This window comes from Pholis gunnellus, assembly GCF_910591455.1.
Source record: "Pholis gunnellus genome assembly, chromosome: 3".
In the NCBI taxonomy this organism is placed as follows: domain Eukaryota; kingdom Metazoa; phylum Chordata; class Actinopteri; order Perciformes; family Pholidae; genus Pholis; species Pholis gunnellus.
This window is the reverse complement of record NC_136529.1, coordinates 2400211-2417906: the sequence shown is the minus strand read 5'-3', so window position 1 is coordinate 2417906 and position 17696 is coordinate 2400211. Positions and strand designations below refer to the sequence as shown.

The following is a 17696-nucleotide window of genomic DNA, read 5'->3' as shown; positions in this document are numbered from 1 at the left end:
TCTTCTTCAAAATAACAGGAGCTATTTTTCAGTTTTATATTGATCAAAACTGGGACGGCTTCTTCTGCCAATCTAAATATGATTACTAGGCAGCTCTATCAACAGCAGCCCTGACACCGCAGAGCAGGAAGTGACTGAGCGAGCGTGTTAAGTTGAGACAGACCTTCCTTGAAGTTGGATTGTCCTTCTGGTCTATCACGCGTCCTGGCCTCCCTCAGTCCCATGGGGCTTTGCCTGTGAGACAGCTCCTTACCCGGAGAGCCCTCCTGTTGGGGGGCACAGAAAGTGAACTGGCTCAGAAAAAGTACATCTTTCGGTTGGACATGTCAATCCGTGACACTTCAAGACATTTCCCTAAAATAACCCGTCGATAATCTCTCCCGCCCCTTGTCACGCCTTTTCGTAATATCCTTACCGAAGGGGAGCGGGAGAGCGGTGGGGTCAGCTGGCGGGCCTCCAGCGGATGGTTTCCCGACCAATCACGCGAGGGAGACCTCTTGAGAGGCTCGGCGTGGGTTATGACTCCGACCCCTCCGCCGGCCTCCTCCTGTTCCAATTTGACACCGACACACGCCATGCTGACATCCACGCCAGACAGGAGGTGCAGCGCTGGAGGGCTGGGCTCAACCATTCTGTTGAAAGACAAACGACAGCACACAAAGCTCGTGTCATTTTTGGTGGGGCGAGGTTTGGCCACTTGCCATGGCAAGTTTTGATTTGGATGTAATTACAGTAAAGAGCTGTAATCAAAGGAAGAACTTTAGGACTTGACACATACATTTCACATCAGGGAAACAAATCTCACAACAGATCACTTAGAACTCATAGCTCATCAAGATGAACAAGTTAAAACAGCTTTTGGTAAAGAGCTGGTTGGATGAGACAAAGAGTCGACTGCTAGCTTTGTGTGACTAGCAGTCAGCACAAAGCAGTGGTGACATGCAAAACAATGACAATGTTAACAAGTTGATGTAGCAGGTAGAATGTTTACCATGTTCACCATCTTAGTTCAGCATGTAGCATGCTAACAATTGCTGATTAGCACTAAACACAAAGTGCAGCTGAGGCTGATAATAGTGCCGTTCATTTTGCAGGTTTCTGGTTAATAACCAAAGTATCGGACAAACTAGATGAAAAGTCGAGGGGATTTAAGTTATTATTAAAATTCATCCTCTGGGGACAACGAATCTCTACCAAAGTTCAGCCATCAAGTAGATGTTGAGACAGTTCACAGAGTAAGTGGAAACTTTGACCTGCTGCTGGTGCGAGAGGTATATTCAGAGGATCACCCAAAGTCATTTGAATGTATCCTCTGGCAACCTTGAATGTCTGCGGCAAATTTAAATGGGAATCCATCCAATAGCAGTCATGATATTTCACTCTGAACCGCAAACCTTGTGGTAACGCTAGAAGAAAGGTCAGAGGATCGCTTCATCCTCAAGGGACCATGAATATCTGTACAAAAATCGCAACCCAACAAATTGTTGTTGAGATAGTTTGGTCTGATAGTGGAGGACTCGTCACCCAACAGAACCAACCACACGTTCAACGTTTTATTGAAGGTAGCTTGACAACGATCAAAAGTAAAAGATTGGAATTCATGAGTCAGTAAAGAACATGTCTGGGAGAAACAGAGGGGTCATTATTACTTGAGTCTACTTTTGTAGTTATGGATTTATAACAAATCTATGAAGACAACAAGTAAACAGAGTGAATTTTGAGAGCTTTTGAGCTTTTTTACTGAAAAATAAAAAAATAAAAATATATCTTGAAAGTTTTTACAAGGAATTTTTCACTGGTTATGAAACCAATTTAATACGAAAGCCTCTATATGATCCACAAATAGGACCATCAGCGAGAAGATTGACTATTTCAATATAGAAATATAGTTATTTCTAAAATCTGTCATCCTGTCTGATTCCCCACGAAATCAGAGGACACCATGTCAGCATGCAGATTCAACAGAAACTCCTTCAGCTCAGACCAGGCCGCTACAGACAGACCCAGATCCGGCTTAGGTGGAGAGCGCCCCGCCCAGCATCATCGTCTACTCCTCCGGCCAGGAGCAGAGCTTTGGAGGCAACAACCAAACAATGCTGCTGGAGACCCAGGCCGTATCGCTGCGGCCGCTGGAGCGAAGGGGGGCACGGGAGAACCAGAACCAGGACTACGCGGGGGCAGAGTGTCAGGCCCCTGCTGCGGTACAAGGAGAGGTTTTCTAAAGGGACTCTGGTGCTCGCTTTCGTCCACAAAGACCGCCAAAATCAACACACAATAAAAGTTCCTCGTAGCAGCTTTTATATAAACTTGTTTTAAATAAAGGCCTGGCTCCATCTGCTGTTAAATATCTGACCACATATTTAAAGAACTTACTGTAGTTACATTTCACTTTTCTGTAATTTTAGAATGTATGGAATGATGGATGTCAGCGTCGCCGCTGCCTCACAGTGTACCCTCGTGTTGAGGTGATGCAGATCGGGTTGTGAATATATGGCCCAAAGCCTCTTCACATGGGGGGGGGGTCTCTGGTATCCCATGTGTCATGCTTCATGACAACAAATGAGAACCGTTGTTTTAAGACACCGCTGAAGTCAAGGTCAAGGGTTAGTTGGTGATTGTGTTACCACCACCTAAAGTCACAGCCAGGCGCATTGTCCAGTGTGTGTGTGTGTGACAGAGAATAATAGGAGGCTAGAGGAGAGGGAGACAGACATCGCCTCAGTGAGGGAGAAGGGGAGAGAAAGGAAGAGAGGACAGGTTGAATGAGGTTTGAACCACAGTGAACTTGAGCGTATCAACTCAGGCTTGTGTGTGTGTGTGTGTGTGTGTGTGTGTGTGTGCGTGTATGTTTTTGTGTGTGTTTTTTTATTTCCCAACTCTGCAGCGGGAGGAAAGAAAAACACAGCAGACAGCAGAACAAAACAAACAGAACACACAAGGGCAAAAAGTGCACATATATATTAAGAGGCAGAGAGAAAAAAAGCCATTGTTGGAGCCGGGGAACAAAGGAAGCTGGGACAATGGGGGAGAGGCTGACAAAAGCCGCCCGGCCGCAGGAAACAGGCCGGATAACAATGCCAGCGGAATGTGCCGACCCACTCGGGAACACGGCAAAAAAAAAGCGGAGCGCCACCGTTCTGCGGAAAGCATAATAATGATTACAGGACCCCCCCCCCCCCCAGCTCTCCCAGCCTGCGTACTGTGTTTCCGAACAAAGCCACCTGTCTGCCAGGGTCCACGGCTCCAAACCTCAGTGATGTATACGCATGTTTATTATGTGTGCATTAAAGAGCTGCACCAACTAAAAACACCACTACAGGCCTAAAAACACAGAGCGAGGCCAACACCTTCATCGTCGATCAACTGCGACCAAGAGCTCCGCAAGTCACACACGTTACCTCCCTCTGACTGACTGCATTTGTGGTTGACAGCTCAACACAATCAACCTATTGTTCTTCCACAATGGGAACTTTCTCAGGATTAAAAAAAAAGTGCAGGTTTCAGGGCCAGAGCCCCAACAAACGTGTTCAGAGCATTTCCTTCCTCGAATGCAAAGCTGTTTGTTTGCACTGACTGAAACGTGTTTACGTTTCCGTGTTTTGCTAGCTAGCTAGGCAACTTGCGTGTCTGCACGCGTGTCGTCACGCCGAAAATCTCTGTAGACGATGATACTAAATGATCACCTAGTAAAGAAATATCTATATATCGTAATCAGCCATCAGGATGATGCGAATCCACTTCATTTTTTAAATCAGCTTTTACACTCACTGCTTGTAACTTCCAGGCCGGTGCCATCTGAGCCAAGAAACCAGGTGTGCACCTACAAGGAGAGCCACATTCATTCAACGGGTTTGTGGAGTTTGGCAAGAAGAAAGAAAATCAGGTGTGTGTGTGTGTGGGGGGGGATAGAATGCCAGCATTCTGCCAAACACTGCTGTTACTGCATTGCAACACAAACCTCACACACCACCTGTCTGCCAGAGCTCTAAACCTGCACAAATTATGTGTGTGTGTGAATTCAAACTCTGAGTCATAATAAAACCATCTCACACTGCTGAAGGTAACTTAAGCCTGGTAGCACATTAAATACAGCTACAAGTGTGTGTGTGTGGGGGGACTTCGAACACGATATCACACTGTGTGTTATGTGTGTGTGTGTGTTTGTTTGTATGTGTCTGTGTTTGGGCCAAAATCTTGTTTTCAGTTTCAAAAATTTAAATTTCCCCAAAAAATAAATCTGCCCAATGATCTGAATGTTCAATGATCTAGATAACATTTAGAAGTGACATCTGCAGTGACCATTGGAATAAAAACAACAGCTATCGGCGCACGCAAAGATCTGTATCAGCCCAACCTGTCTGATTGCTATTGTTCAGGTGTGTGTGTGTGTCTGCTTTTGTTTGTGTGTGGAGCGTTGGGGAGGAATGAGGATGGAGAGGTGGGCAGCTGTTTAGCCAACACAGCAGCAGCAGCAGCCACCATCGGTATCAGCGAGGGGCTGATTGTGTGTGTGTGTGTGGGGGGGGCCTGCTGGCAAGCAGCACACCGAGTTTTGTCCCACGGCGAGTTATTCCTGGTCCCCCCCCCCCTCCACGTTCCACAGAGGACTGGTCTGTAGAGCTGCCACAGGTGGCTTTCACACGCCTCCGCACGGGCTCTGTGTGTGTGTGTCACCCAACGCTGAGGTATGCGCTGAATCTCAGCGATCCACAGAGCCGCTGACAGCCAGGAATGCTTCAAGGTGTGCGAGTGTTTTACAAGCACATTGTTGTTGTTGTTGTTTTTTCCTCAAACAATGCTTTTAGCGTCTTTAGTTCGAACAATGGGGAGCTCCAGTCAAAGTCTCGTCTACTTAAACACACACTTAGCTCACGTGCAGCCGACTGCACCCAAGTGGATGGAACCTGACCTTGTGTACGTATGCATGTACAGTATGTAGTCGGTGTGTGTGTGTGTGTGCGTGTGTGTGCGTGTGTTGGATGATTTGCATGGCATCGCCTTCCTTGCGAGGTTATCTGCCTGCGGCCTGTTTTTTTCGACCACCTACGGTGTCGTTCGGCTTTTACGGGCGCTGACCACACGCCGCTGAGAGATCACAATAAAACAGACCTCAGAGCAGCTGTTGAGCTCAAGAAACTGGAACAAAAAGGGACCAAAAAATAAAAAGATTAGACTTCTATTGTTATTTTCTGTCACGTTAAAAATATTTTCCGACTGAGCGGATACTGGGTTGGGGAGTTCAAACTGGAAATGAACCGCCCGAGCGGGTGAGATGATTATTATTTTCTTTTTGCTTCCAATGCAAATAAGTTTGTTTGAGGATCAAGCGTGGTTTGTTTTACAGAAAGGGGTGTGGTCTGCAGTATTGAGCCAATCATTGACACCTGTTGCTAAGAAATTCCAAAGCAACAAGTAAAAGTGCACTGGAAACAAATAGGATAAAGTAAAAATAAAAGAAATTCAGTTAAATGGAGACAAAAAAGAGGTTTATATAACCATAATAAGAAAAGTATAAAAACAACTACGCAAGAGCTTTAAGAGACAACAATTGCAAGGTGAATTAACGCAATAGTGACAATTCTTTTCACTGGATCGCTGGATTATTTTGGCCAACAGTCAAGTTAGTTGCTGAACAGCACTTTTTATATCAGAATGACATGAAATGTGTAATGTGACAAACCCACAGAGAATCATCGCTCCACCATCCAGTTCTTCCGAAGGTCTAGTAGCATCTTTAGACTCCTTTAGCCTGTTGTTTTGGTTCTCTGCTCTTATCAACCTCACTTCAACTGTCAAAGTTAGCGACTAGCTAGTGAAGAGAGCTAGCGAGACCTACTGTAGACCGAAACAGCTAAAAGGACCACAGTCCTACGTTCACTTAGTGGTGGTTGAAAAACACCTCGGTGAATGAATGAATGAATGTCTGCCTGTTAAATGTGTAAAATTAGATGTTTGTATGGTAATAGTGTTTAAGGCTTCTTCTGTTTGTCCAAAAATATTATTTACTGCAACTTTAAACCTGAACTGAACAATTTCTTTCAAGAATTAAAAACTAAAAATCACGTTCCCATACTACGTTTCTTCACATTATCGAATAGATATTGGACGACATCAACATACATATTACCCAGAAATCACCATTCCATGATGAAAATACCAAAGAAAAGAAGAAACTATTCAAGTATAGTTTCTGTGAACTAAGCATCTCATTTTGTTGGCTACTGACTTTACATAAAGAAAGTTTGACTTTTAGTGGTTATACAGCTAATGACACCAGTTTAGGTTCAACTAATATGTCTAAGGTTCCAATCTGACTCAATTGCAGAGGACCGGTTAACACATTGTTGGAGGACCTGCTCTCTCTACGGGCCCCCGACCCCCAGGGGCCACAGTGCAATCTCACTGCCGCATCTCTATTTACACCTGTCTGTTTGACCAAGTGAAGCTGCAGTGGAGACAAACATGCAACTTGTTTGTCTCCTTATAACTGTCACGGAATTTTGGCGCAAAAGCAGACGCTGAACTACAACATGCGGCCGCAGAGAGGGAGCACGACTCTGTGAAACCGTACACTTCCCACGACACAAGAATCACTTCGCACAAAACCGTCAGTTACCCAACAAGTTGTAACACGTCAAAAATAAATAAAGCTAACATTCCCCCCTCCGGGGGATTGGCAACGCAAATCCCTTTTGTTCTTCTCCCTTTCTTTTCTTTTTCTTCCTTTGTTTCCTTCTTCTTTCTCTCAGTGTTTTCTTTGCCGCCACCCCCCCCCAACACAAGCAGCTTGTTGGGTTTACTTCGTCCATGCCGCTCGGCAACTAGTGCCCGAAGCAGAATAGCAGAGAGAGCACAATAGGAGAGAGAAGGAGAGAGAGAGAGAGAGAGAGAGAGAGAGAGAGAGAGAGAGAGAGAGAGAGAGAGAGAGAGAGAGAGAGAGAGAGAGAGAGAGAGAGAGAGAGAGAGAGAGAGTGAGTGCCAGGAGCCAGTTGAGAGCAGCAGGATAAAGTGTCAGACATCTAAAGAGGTTTTACTCGGTGATAAACAAATAAAGACATTCCCATTGTCAACCGTGAGACTGACAGCTGTAATGGCAGAAGGTTTCCCGCAGGAACATATCAAAATGCAGAAAACCACAACATGCCTGGCGGTCGATCAAACGACACACACACACAAAAATCTTTGCACATTTCTACAGCCAGGGCCGTAGCACTTTGCGTGAGAAACATTTTTTGCGCTGCGTTTTTTTCTCACGCTGTTGGCGTCTTTTCGTGACAGGGTTTGCTTTCCAACCACGCTGTGCAGTCGTGTTGAGACAAGCGCGAGCTGATGTACAAACAAATGTTTGGGGAAATGTTTAGCAGCATTTGCTTAGGGGCGATAAAGCCGAGCCGGCTTGCCGCGCCAGCGAGGGCTCCTGTCCAAACCCGTGGGGGCCCGGCTCGGGCTGATCACGCCCAGAGAGCTTCCAGAAAACTGAAACATCTCTGAAACACACCACATCACACGCAAATCTTCTTTTTTCTTTCCTTTTTTATCTGCTCTGTGACTCTTGCTTAGCATCGTCTCCTTTGGCTGACGATCAGTGAGGGATGTTTTTAACTTTTCATAAAACTTGAAAAAATTTGTGCTGACCGGTTAAAAGAAAAAAGAAAGTAAAATGTATTTATAACAAAGCATTTTAATATCTAAAAACTAGATTTAAGAGAGCGGATTGTCCATGTAGCCTGCTGCTTTTTGTACTGACCTGGTGGGGAGGAGCGGATGCGAGGAGGTCCAGTGGCGCTCCGTCGCTGGAACAGACCTGCTGACACGAGTCATGGTGACTGGCTCTCCCTCACCGGTAACGCCTGTCTTTTTACTACTCCCCCAGTTACCTCTGACCCGGCTAACCTGCCCTCCCCTCCCAACCCCCGTCTCTCCCCCTCAAGGAGGGGAAGTACAAAGAGCCTCTTCAAATCCCACCGTGCATTTGCATAATTAGCATGCTGTTTCAGGTAAACTGCCGCCGCAGCCCCGACGCGTGCGATACCGATCGGACACCAGCCCACTAACAGGTGCGATGGCGGTGTGATAAGGGCATTCATCGGGCCCCCGGCGGACGCTTTCGAACAAAGTCGGCTTTATCCCTTGTTATGATTTCCTGGACATGTGACTGAAACTGGCCCGAGCGAGGTCACGAATCGTGACAAAGCCGTGGAGTGTTAAGGGCCAGGAAATAAAAGCAACATGTAGACAACAGAGTGAGATAGAATCAGACATCCATTGTGACCGCTGTTTGATATCATTTTTAACTAAGAAGAGAGGAGCCTGTTTATTAAATCACTAATGCACTAAAAAGTTTTTATTAATGCCTTTTCTGCTGCTTATTAAATCTCTTTTTGAGTCCCGAAAAGAAACCAAAACCAGCTGGAAACTTAGTTAGCCCGCCATAAACTGTATTTCGTGATAAATGACACATTTTTTGTGGCCACGCACATGTTGGCTGTTTATTTTTACTTGAGTTGTGCACAGTTGCACTAGCTGCTTCTGTGACGATATCACTATGGGGGGAAAAAAGCTCCATTCTCATGTTAAGCTAAGGAAATGTTCCGTCACGTGACTACTTCATCTCTTGTACGAACTCATTCTGGTCCAGTGATTACATTCTGCTGTGTTACTACTGTTCTTTGTGAAGCCCGACTACACTTTTGGAGCTCTATCTGCAGTCCGCCGTATTTTTCGACACTATACATGTGCGTTGATGCGTGTGTAGCCGGTGATGGAGAAAGAACTGCAGCAGTTTACTTGAGCTGGATGCAAGCTGTGTTCACACTACGAGCGACAAGGCTGCCAAATGTGGCCCGCTACATTGTCGCCATTGAAGTGTTGCGCTCGTTGACGTAGTTATGCCGTTAAACTGCACTGGGAACTGGCAAACAGCAAGAATACGTTTTTCTTCCATTTCCTAGACAGAACGGAACGAGAATTTTAAGGAGAGAGAAGGCGACCGGAAAAGGTGGAAACAAAACATTTGATTGGTCGACGCTTCACCGAGTCATTGGAGCGCTGAAAACAGTAGCGTGTCACAACCGTCAAGTGTCGGGCGTCAGTTTGTAGCTTCATGTCACCGGCTTCCATTGAAAGTGACTTGTAGCTGGTTGCTTGGCAGTTGGAGAGTGAACACGGCATTACAGGGCTAGCACACGTAAACGCGAGTGCAACATTGTGCGGAGAAAAAGAAATGAGCCAATAGAGAGAGGCTACGCAAACCAAAGCGAGGCACACTGCTCTGATGTTTCTGCCATGTTTAGCAGCCCAAAGTTCAACTGAATTTAACTTTGACCCCAAATGCACCACGAGACGGAGACAGAAGTTATATTGGTGCAAATATCACTGGAGAGATCAGCTGTACTTTGCAACCCTAACAGGACTGGGACTCGAAGGCATGGCAGAAGATATCCGAGAGGATGGAGATCTCAGGATAAAATAAATACACCACCTTCCCGTCGTTCATGTAATCCGTAGTGGGAACAACAGTTCAAGTTGAAGCTGCTTTGTGGCCCCTATTGGCCGGTTAAGAGCGGCGAGGAGGCAGCGGTCAATGGCGGCATAAAACAGTCAATAAATATGTTGTCAACAAAATGTTTTTTGCAAAAAAGTATGAATCACTGCAACCACGAGAGGTCCTTGAGCATACATCCATAGATGAGAACAAAAAGATATTAGGCTGATGGGTTCAGCAGTGTGCCAGATAAGCTGTGGACAGACAGACAGACACAGAGATGCACACGCACACACGCACACAGCCAAATACATAATGTCCTGGCAAAAGTTCTAATTAGTAGTAGTATAACGAGCTATGAGGGTAAAAGCTGCTAATGTCCGATTATAATATCCGCGTCTGCATAGCAGCAAGGGTCGGCATGACTCAGCGGTCATCACCAGCTAATGTCAGCAGATTGAGGGGGCTGTAAACGGGAACCATACGCGCCGACTGCATACGTGAGAACACCCAATATAGTATATATAAACATATATAGTATGTGCATCTGCTGTCTGTGTCTATGCATTGGGCCTTTAGTTAGCATCGACTCTATTATTGTGTCGTGAGTTGTGTGCAGCACAAGCTGCAGAAAAAACAAGCGGTGAAAGTAAAAATGATGGATTTGGGATTCTGATCATTTGTACATCCTTTGTTTCTCGACCATCCCTCGATTTCATAGCTGTTTTGCATACGCCTGCCGCAACCTATCTTTAAATTCAGCAGTGTTTTTTATTTCTTTTGTCGTCAAGTGCTTCGTGAGTGTTAGACGTCATTTTGAGTGATGACGTTTGCACGGACGGTGGCTCAGAGGATTACAGCCGTCGCCATGTTTTTTTTGTCATCGATGAACGGAAGTTACCATATTTGGAATGTGGAGGAGTGACGTATACGGCTCTCATAGCAGCAGTGACATGTCACTCACAGTAAGCCCGCCCTAAAGCATACTCTGCTTTATGGTCTATGTGACTCTAAATGGACCATCATTTACTAAATGAACATCATGCTGTATTGAAGAAGACTTGAAACTAGAGATTGAGACCATAAACTCATGTTTACAATGTTTACTGAGGTAATAAATCAAGAGAGAAGTAGAGTCACTTTCTCATAGACTTCTATACAACCAGACTTCTTTTTGCGAGGAGTCGCCCCCTGATGGCCATTAGAGAGAATGCAAGTTTAAAAAAAACTTCAGCATTGGCTTCACTCAGGTTGCTGCCTAAAAAAAGACGCAAAAAATTGGAACCTGTTGCGAAAACTTAACTGCGCGATGAAGATTTCGGAGTCAGTGTGTAAACATAATTGACACAACGGTGAGGTCCTATTTATCTTTAAACGTCGGATGAAAAAAAAAACGGACTTGTTGTGCAAAGGGTCTTCGATTGTTTCGTCAAACATGCACAGGTTCACAAACAGCTGCGTACTGTGCTTTCAGTTTTACCTTGCTTTTAATTACCTGGCTGGCTTCTAGTAAAGTTCAGCTTTTTGGTGAAATTTCAAGACCTTCCGACAGAACGTGGAATACTCTTTGAACAACACTGACAGATGTAGTCTCAAAGAATAGTGTGTGTGTACGTGTGTGTTTGGGGACTTGAATTATTTCTTTATTGGAAAGGCCGGTAAGACGTCCACACAAACACACACACACACACACACACAGTTGTGGAACAAAGCTTCCTTGCGTTGCCTCATTAGAGAATGAGCTCTCAGGACTGGAGACACAAAAGCCTGGCCCTCTTCTCCTTTCCTTCCCCGCTCCTCCTCTGTTCTCTTGGCCTTTTGATGTCGAGGGTACTGAACCATATAGTGCCGAGTCCAAAGAATAAGCTCATCAAGAATACACACTTAAGTTTCCTCATTTTTTTTGGTTTGTTTTCTACCTGAGTGTGTGTGTGTGTGTGTGTGTGTGTGTGTGTGTGTGTGTGTGTGTGTCTATATATATATACAGCTGTTACAGACGATTGTCACACATGTTACAAAAGAGCACCAATCAGTTTCCAAATGGAAAATAAAACAGTCTCTTAAAGGTTTACAAAAATAAAATACAATATAAAAATGTTTTATTTTAAAATAACAAATTACAACATTATAAATAATTAGTAAACATTCTTGATTATCATTTCATTGTGTTAACAGTAACATAAAAAGTTAACTATTCATTTACCATGTATTAATGATGGTTATTATTAACTGTTACCCAGAGCCAGAGGAACTTTTTGTATATTTGGAACATTTGTAATAACACACTACATCAGTGGTTCCCTCGGTATAAATGACAGTCCCATCCCACCAGCGCTATAAACCTTTAGAGAGAGCGCACTGAGTTGCAGAACATAACATTAGCGGATCGTCTGCTAGTGGGGAGTGGCTGCCCAGCCACATTTTAATTACAAAATACAGACACTAGCGTAATGTGCCCTACACTTGTTGCAAGTTGCTCAAGAGCTAGCTCCCCTCTGCTAATCATCAGGTGGTATTTGCCAGTTGTGACGGGCCATCGATGGAATCCTGACGTTTTAACGAGGACCAAGAGTTGCCAGGTCCGTGGGACAATACCAGTCCAGTGGCCAATTAATACCAGCCCAGTACCAGATGAAAATACCGGAAGATGTGGCCTTGCCAAATCATAGGCACTGCTTTTAAAGTCCAACAGCATTGCTGTCAACAACAAATGTGATGTAATACCTGCAAAGAGACACGACCGATGTGTCGTCTGGACTAGAGGTTTTCCCTTCACAGCTCTGCAACCAGGTCCTAGAACGGCCCTGTGTGATTAGATACAGCACTGTCATAAACAAAGCATGTGACCGTGTCAAACTAACTTGTTGCTTTGTATATTTGCTTTCCCTTCTCCCTCTTCCTCCTTCCTGCCCGGCCAACATGGACGTACTATTTTGTTACTTCTTATGGATTTGTTAGTCGTTCGGTCGGGACTCGAGACCACCGGCGGGTCTAGTGTGCTGATCTGGCGTCAGTTTGCCACGATATGGGTATAAATAAACTATTTCATTTAAACTAAGGATTTTTTGTTGTTGGAGATATTATTAAAAAGACTTATATAAAACAACATTTCAAAAGTAGCCCAATTCCACAGGAAAACCGCTGACTTGGCGACACTGTGGAGGACTTACAATGAACAGGCTCATTTCCTTAAATACAAGCACAGAGACTTCAGTCTGTTGTCAGGAGATCAGAGCCGATGACTTTACATACATTAGTATTTGTAGGCTGCAGCCCTTTTTCACTGATACGCAAATGAATCCGCTTTTGTTTTGAGCTCTCCTTTGTCAAATAACTTCAACTTCAGTAAGGACACTTGGTTATGAAGAAAAGGGAAATATTCACATTTGACAAGATTGTCTTGATGAAATTATTACTGATTATTAACATCACTTATCATTTGCATCCTGATCAGCCCTTCCCCCGACTGATTATGACTGCACTCTCCTCTGTGTTCTGCTGAGCGACAAAGTTGTGGTTTTTGGTTTGCTCGTCTTGTTTGTGCGCTGTGGTCGACTTTCTACAGAACTGATGAATGCAGAGAGCAAACAGCTTGATGTAGTGTCAGCTTTGGTTTTTCCTTTCTGACATGAACCTAGCCCGCACGAGTGAGCACGTAACCCGCACACCTCGTAGTGCTACAGTGTGCTAGTGTCAAAGGAGATGTTGTTAGGCCCACGAGCACATGAAGCTCGTCCAATACAAGCACAGAAATGTCACTGTACAGGAAGAAGAAACACACAAGGGCTTTCTAAAGATATCTGAAAGATTCCGTGGACGACGCTTAGTAATCCTCCCGGTCAACAGGTGTGAGACTGGAGGTAAGCGCACAGTTGGAAGTTCACAGCCTCTCCAGACAGCTGCTGTGCTGCTTTCAAGCTCTCAGTGTGTGATGGTCAGAGGCATTAGTGTTTCATTGTCAACAAGACGAGGAAAACAACCCTTCAGCATCAAGCATACCACTAATGTACTGTATCAGACAAGCTCACGGCTATATGTAATGAAGAAATAGCATTATGACATGAACAGCATACTACTTGTACCTGTAACCAGGGTGACCACCATGGCCCAGCACGGTGTCCTCATTGCTGCTGTTGCTATGAACTGTGTTTCAAGTATTTTGTTCGTGGTGGAAAGAGGCTGTCTAAATCCTAAATAGAGTACGATGTGGTGTACGATGTAGTGTACTGCATAGAGTATGATGTAGTGTACTGTGTAGTGTACTGCATAGAGTACGATGTAGTGTACTGTGTAGTGTACGATGTAGAGTATGGCGTAGTGTACTGCGTAGAGTACAATGTAGATTACGATGTAGTGTACTGCATAGAGTACGATGTAGTGTACTGTGTAGAGTACGATGTAGAGTATGGCGTAGTGTACTGTGTAGAGTACAATGTAGATTACGATGTAGTGTACTGCGTAGAGTACAATGTAGATTACGATGTAGTGTACTGCGTAGAGTACGATGTAGTGTACTGCGTAGAGTACGATGTAGTGTACGATGTAGTGTACTGTGTAGAGTACGATGTAGAGTATGGCGTAGTGTACGATGTAGATTACGATGTAGTGTACTGCGTAGAGTACGATGTAGTGTACGATGTAGTGTACTGCGTAGAGTACGATGTAGTGTACGATGTAGTGTACTGTGTAGAGTACGATGTAGAGTATGGCGTAGTGTACGATGTAGATTACGATGTAGTGTACTGCGTAGAGTACGATGTAGAGTATGGCGTAGTGTACGATGTAGAGTACGATGTAGTGTACTGCGTAGAGTACGATGTAGTGTACGATGTAGTGTACTGTGTAGAGTACGATGTAGAGTATGGCGTAGTGTACGATGTAGATTACGATGTAGTGTACTGCATAGAGTACGATGTAGTGTACTGCATAGAGTACGATGTAGTGTACTGCGTAGAGTACGATGTAGAGTATGGCGTAGTGTACTGCGTAGAGTACAATGTAGATTACGATGTAGTGTACTGCGTAGAGTACAATGTAGTGTACTGTGTAGAGTACGATGTAGAGTATGGCGTAGTGTACTGCGTAGAGTACGATGTAGATTACGATGTAGTGTACTGCGTAGAGTACAATGTAGTGTACTGTGTAGAGTACGATGTAGTGTACTGTGTAGAGTACGATGTAGTGTACTGTGTAGAGTACGATGTAGAGTATGGCGTAGTGTACTGCGTAGAGTACAATGTAGATTACGATGTAGTGTACTGCGTAGAGTACAATGTAGATTACGATGTAGTGTACTGCGTAGAGTACAATGTAGTGTACTGTGTAGAGTACGATGTAGAGTATGGCGTAGTGTACTGCGTAGAGTACAATGTAGATTACGATGTAGTGTACTGCGTAGAGTACGATGTAGATTACGATGTAGTGTACTGCGTAGAGTACAATGTAGTGTACTGCATAGAGTACGATGTAGTGTACTGTGTAGAGTACGATGTAGAGTATGGCGTAGTGTACTGCGTAGAGTACAATGTAGATTACGATGTAGTGTACTGCGTAGAGTACAATGTAGTGTACTGCATAGAGTACGATGTAGTGTACTGTGTAGAGTACGATGTAGAGTATGGCGTAGTGTACTGCGTAGAGTACAATGTAGATTACGATGTAGTGTACTGCGTAGAGTACGATGTAGATTACGATGTAGTGTACTGCGTAGAGTACAATGTAGTGTTCTGCGTAGAGGGCGATGTAGAGTACGATGTAGTGTACTGCGTAGAGGGCGATGTAGAGTACGATGTAGTGTACTGCGTAGAGGGCGATGTAGAGTACGATGTAGTGTACTGCGTAGAGGGCGATGTAGTGTACGATGTAGTGTACTGCGTAGAGTACAATGTAGTGTTCTGCGTAGAGGGCGATGTAGTGTGCGATGTAGTGTTCAACATAGCATTCAGCATAGCGTACGTAACATACGATGCAGTGTGCGGCTTAGTGTAGTAGTACATGGCATAGTGAATGTAGCGTGATGTATTTTCTTTAGATGTTAAGCGTATTGTCGCGGTCACATGGCCATTTCTCCTAATGATTGGTGGCCAAACGTCTCATCAGAGGACAGAAGTCGTGGAACATGAGGAAGGAGGTTCTAAGGCGAGGAAGTTGCTATGCTGCAGGTTAACACAGAACCTTTGTGGAGACCCTGGAGGACAAGGAATGACAACCCTAACAATACACACCAAACAAGAACCCATCTGAAAACTACTGCTGCTTTTACTGCTTTGTTTGCCACTATTTTCTACTCCGCTACATTTTTTTTCTAACGTTACTTTGCAAATTTTGAAGTCTTCGTTCATAACAAATAATCATCTTGTAAATTACAATCCATCGTTATAAATTAAACTACTCAGTGGCATAGAAATGTAAAGTCAATTTGGCTCCACAAATCAACATTGTGCATCATTAGTACTAGTAATGGATTTTTTTATAGTATGGCAAAGCTACTTTGACTGAATTAAAGGATCTGAATACATCTTCCACTGATGTGGTCGTCTGTGAAAACATTCTACAACAACAAGACGATGCACAATAGGTCACTGATAGTCGATGTTTTCAATCCAATCAGTTCATCGGAATAAAGAAATAAAGTTCTAACTTTATTTGCCTGTATGTCTTCATGATAAACATGTCTGCTCCTATGAGCTTCACAAGTCTCTCTCTCTCTCTCTCTCTCTCTCTCTCCTCTCTCTCTCTAAAGCTTTCTAAATAAGATGTATAAATAGGCCAATGACACAACTGTGGCCTTCACAAAGACACGAGGAGGGAGAAAAGAGAGGAGAACAGGACTCTGGCTTTAGTCACGGCCCCTTTATCCTTCTGCTTTTCAGAAGCACAGGTTAAAAAGCAGCCTTTTTTTTCCTTTTCATGCCTCCCTCCCTCTCATCCCTCTCTCTCTCTCTTTCTCTCCCTCTGCCCCTCTCCCTCTCCAAAACAGGTCGCCTATTGTGGCGGCTAGTGAAAGGCTACTGTGGCATTTATCAGAGAGGAGGAGGAGGAGGGGAGAAGACAAAACACACTCCCAATAAAGAGATAGAACAAGAGAAAGGGGAAGAAAGGATGTGTATGAAGGCCACTTTTTTCTCTTCCCTCACAAAGCCCCCCCCCCCCACTCCTTCAGGCTAGCTCAGACAAAAGACAGGCCCCCGACTCCCACAATGCACTCTCTCCTTCAACCCGGCACACTTTATATCCTCACTCCATTCACCGCTGCTTCTTGAGAGCACCCACGTGTGCTCGACGTATGTGTTTGTGTGTGTGTGTTTTATGGAGTTTGTAACGGCGGTAGCAGGGGTCTATGTTTGCCGAGGGTCTTAAAGACCAAGGGGCCAGAGCTCGAAGGTGTTACTATGGAAACGCCTTTGAGCAGCAAGGAGCACAACAGGTGATTCTGCCGAGAGCCCGTTCGCCTCGGCATTGAGGGAACCGCAGGGGGTCTGTGCTGCGTGCGTGTGTGTGTGCATGCATGTGTGTGTGTTTCACAATTAAAGCCGCGCTTATGCCCCAAACAACTTAGTGCCATAGGTCTTAACCAGCTCCAATAAGCTGGAGATCATGCCTGAAGTCGCTGGCTGGCCGCGGTAATGACGCGCCGCTTAGCTTTGGCGCGCACACACACACACACACACACACACACACACACACACACACATGCGGGTCAGGCCTACACGGCAGATAAGTCTGGATAGTGTCTCAAAAAACAACAGGGAGAACAAACGGAGGAAAAAATCTAAATGAAAAATCCATTGTATCCTTTTTTTTGCAAGAATGTCAATTGTAGAAGCAGAGATGTCCGTGAACGTACATGCTCCACTCTCACAGTGTCAGCAGACAGACGCAGTTAGCGACCGGCTTGTGGACACAGTGGAGGATTTTAGCAGCTAAAGGAAGACTTCCCTCAGGAGTCGGTGGAGACCAAAAACAGAGCTAAAGTCAATATCGGACTGACATTCATCTGGCGCATACAAACACGACTCCAAGTGAACGATGGTGCCGTAGCTGCCAGATGTGCAAATAAACAACTGTTTGCTTACAAGTGATGACACGGCAATGTTGTGTTCACAACGTAATGTCTGTTTTCCTAAAAGATAAGGCTGGTCAGTTTTTAGTTTTTTTCTTCTTATTTTTTACACCAAAAACAATATTTATGTCTTGAATCCTTGCCAGAGCA

The 17696-nt window shown here is 44.6% G+C and overlaps 1 protein-coding gene across 5 annotated transcripts in view; it reads right to left on the bottom strand.

Moving 5' to 3' along the window:
* sox13 (SRY-box transcription factor 13) overlaps window positions 1-17696 on the bottom strand; it is a gene marked incomplete at its 3' end in the record, with an annotated part of 42332 nt that overhangs the window by 17538 nt on the left and 7098 nt on the right. For all 5 annotated transcript variants that reach the window (XM_079186168.1, XM_079186165.1, XM_079186166.1 and 2 more), the window contains exons 2-3: window positions 416-632; window positions 164-266 (exon numbers count right to left, since the gene is read on the bottom strand). In XM_079186168.1, the coding sequence (XP_079042294.1) occupies window positions 164-266; window positions 416-631 (319 nt within the window). In that variant the 5' untranslated portion in view covers window position 632. The remainder of the gene's footprint in view (window positions 1-163; window positions 267-415; window positions 633-17696) is intronic.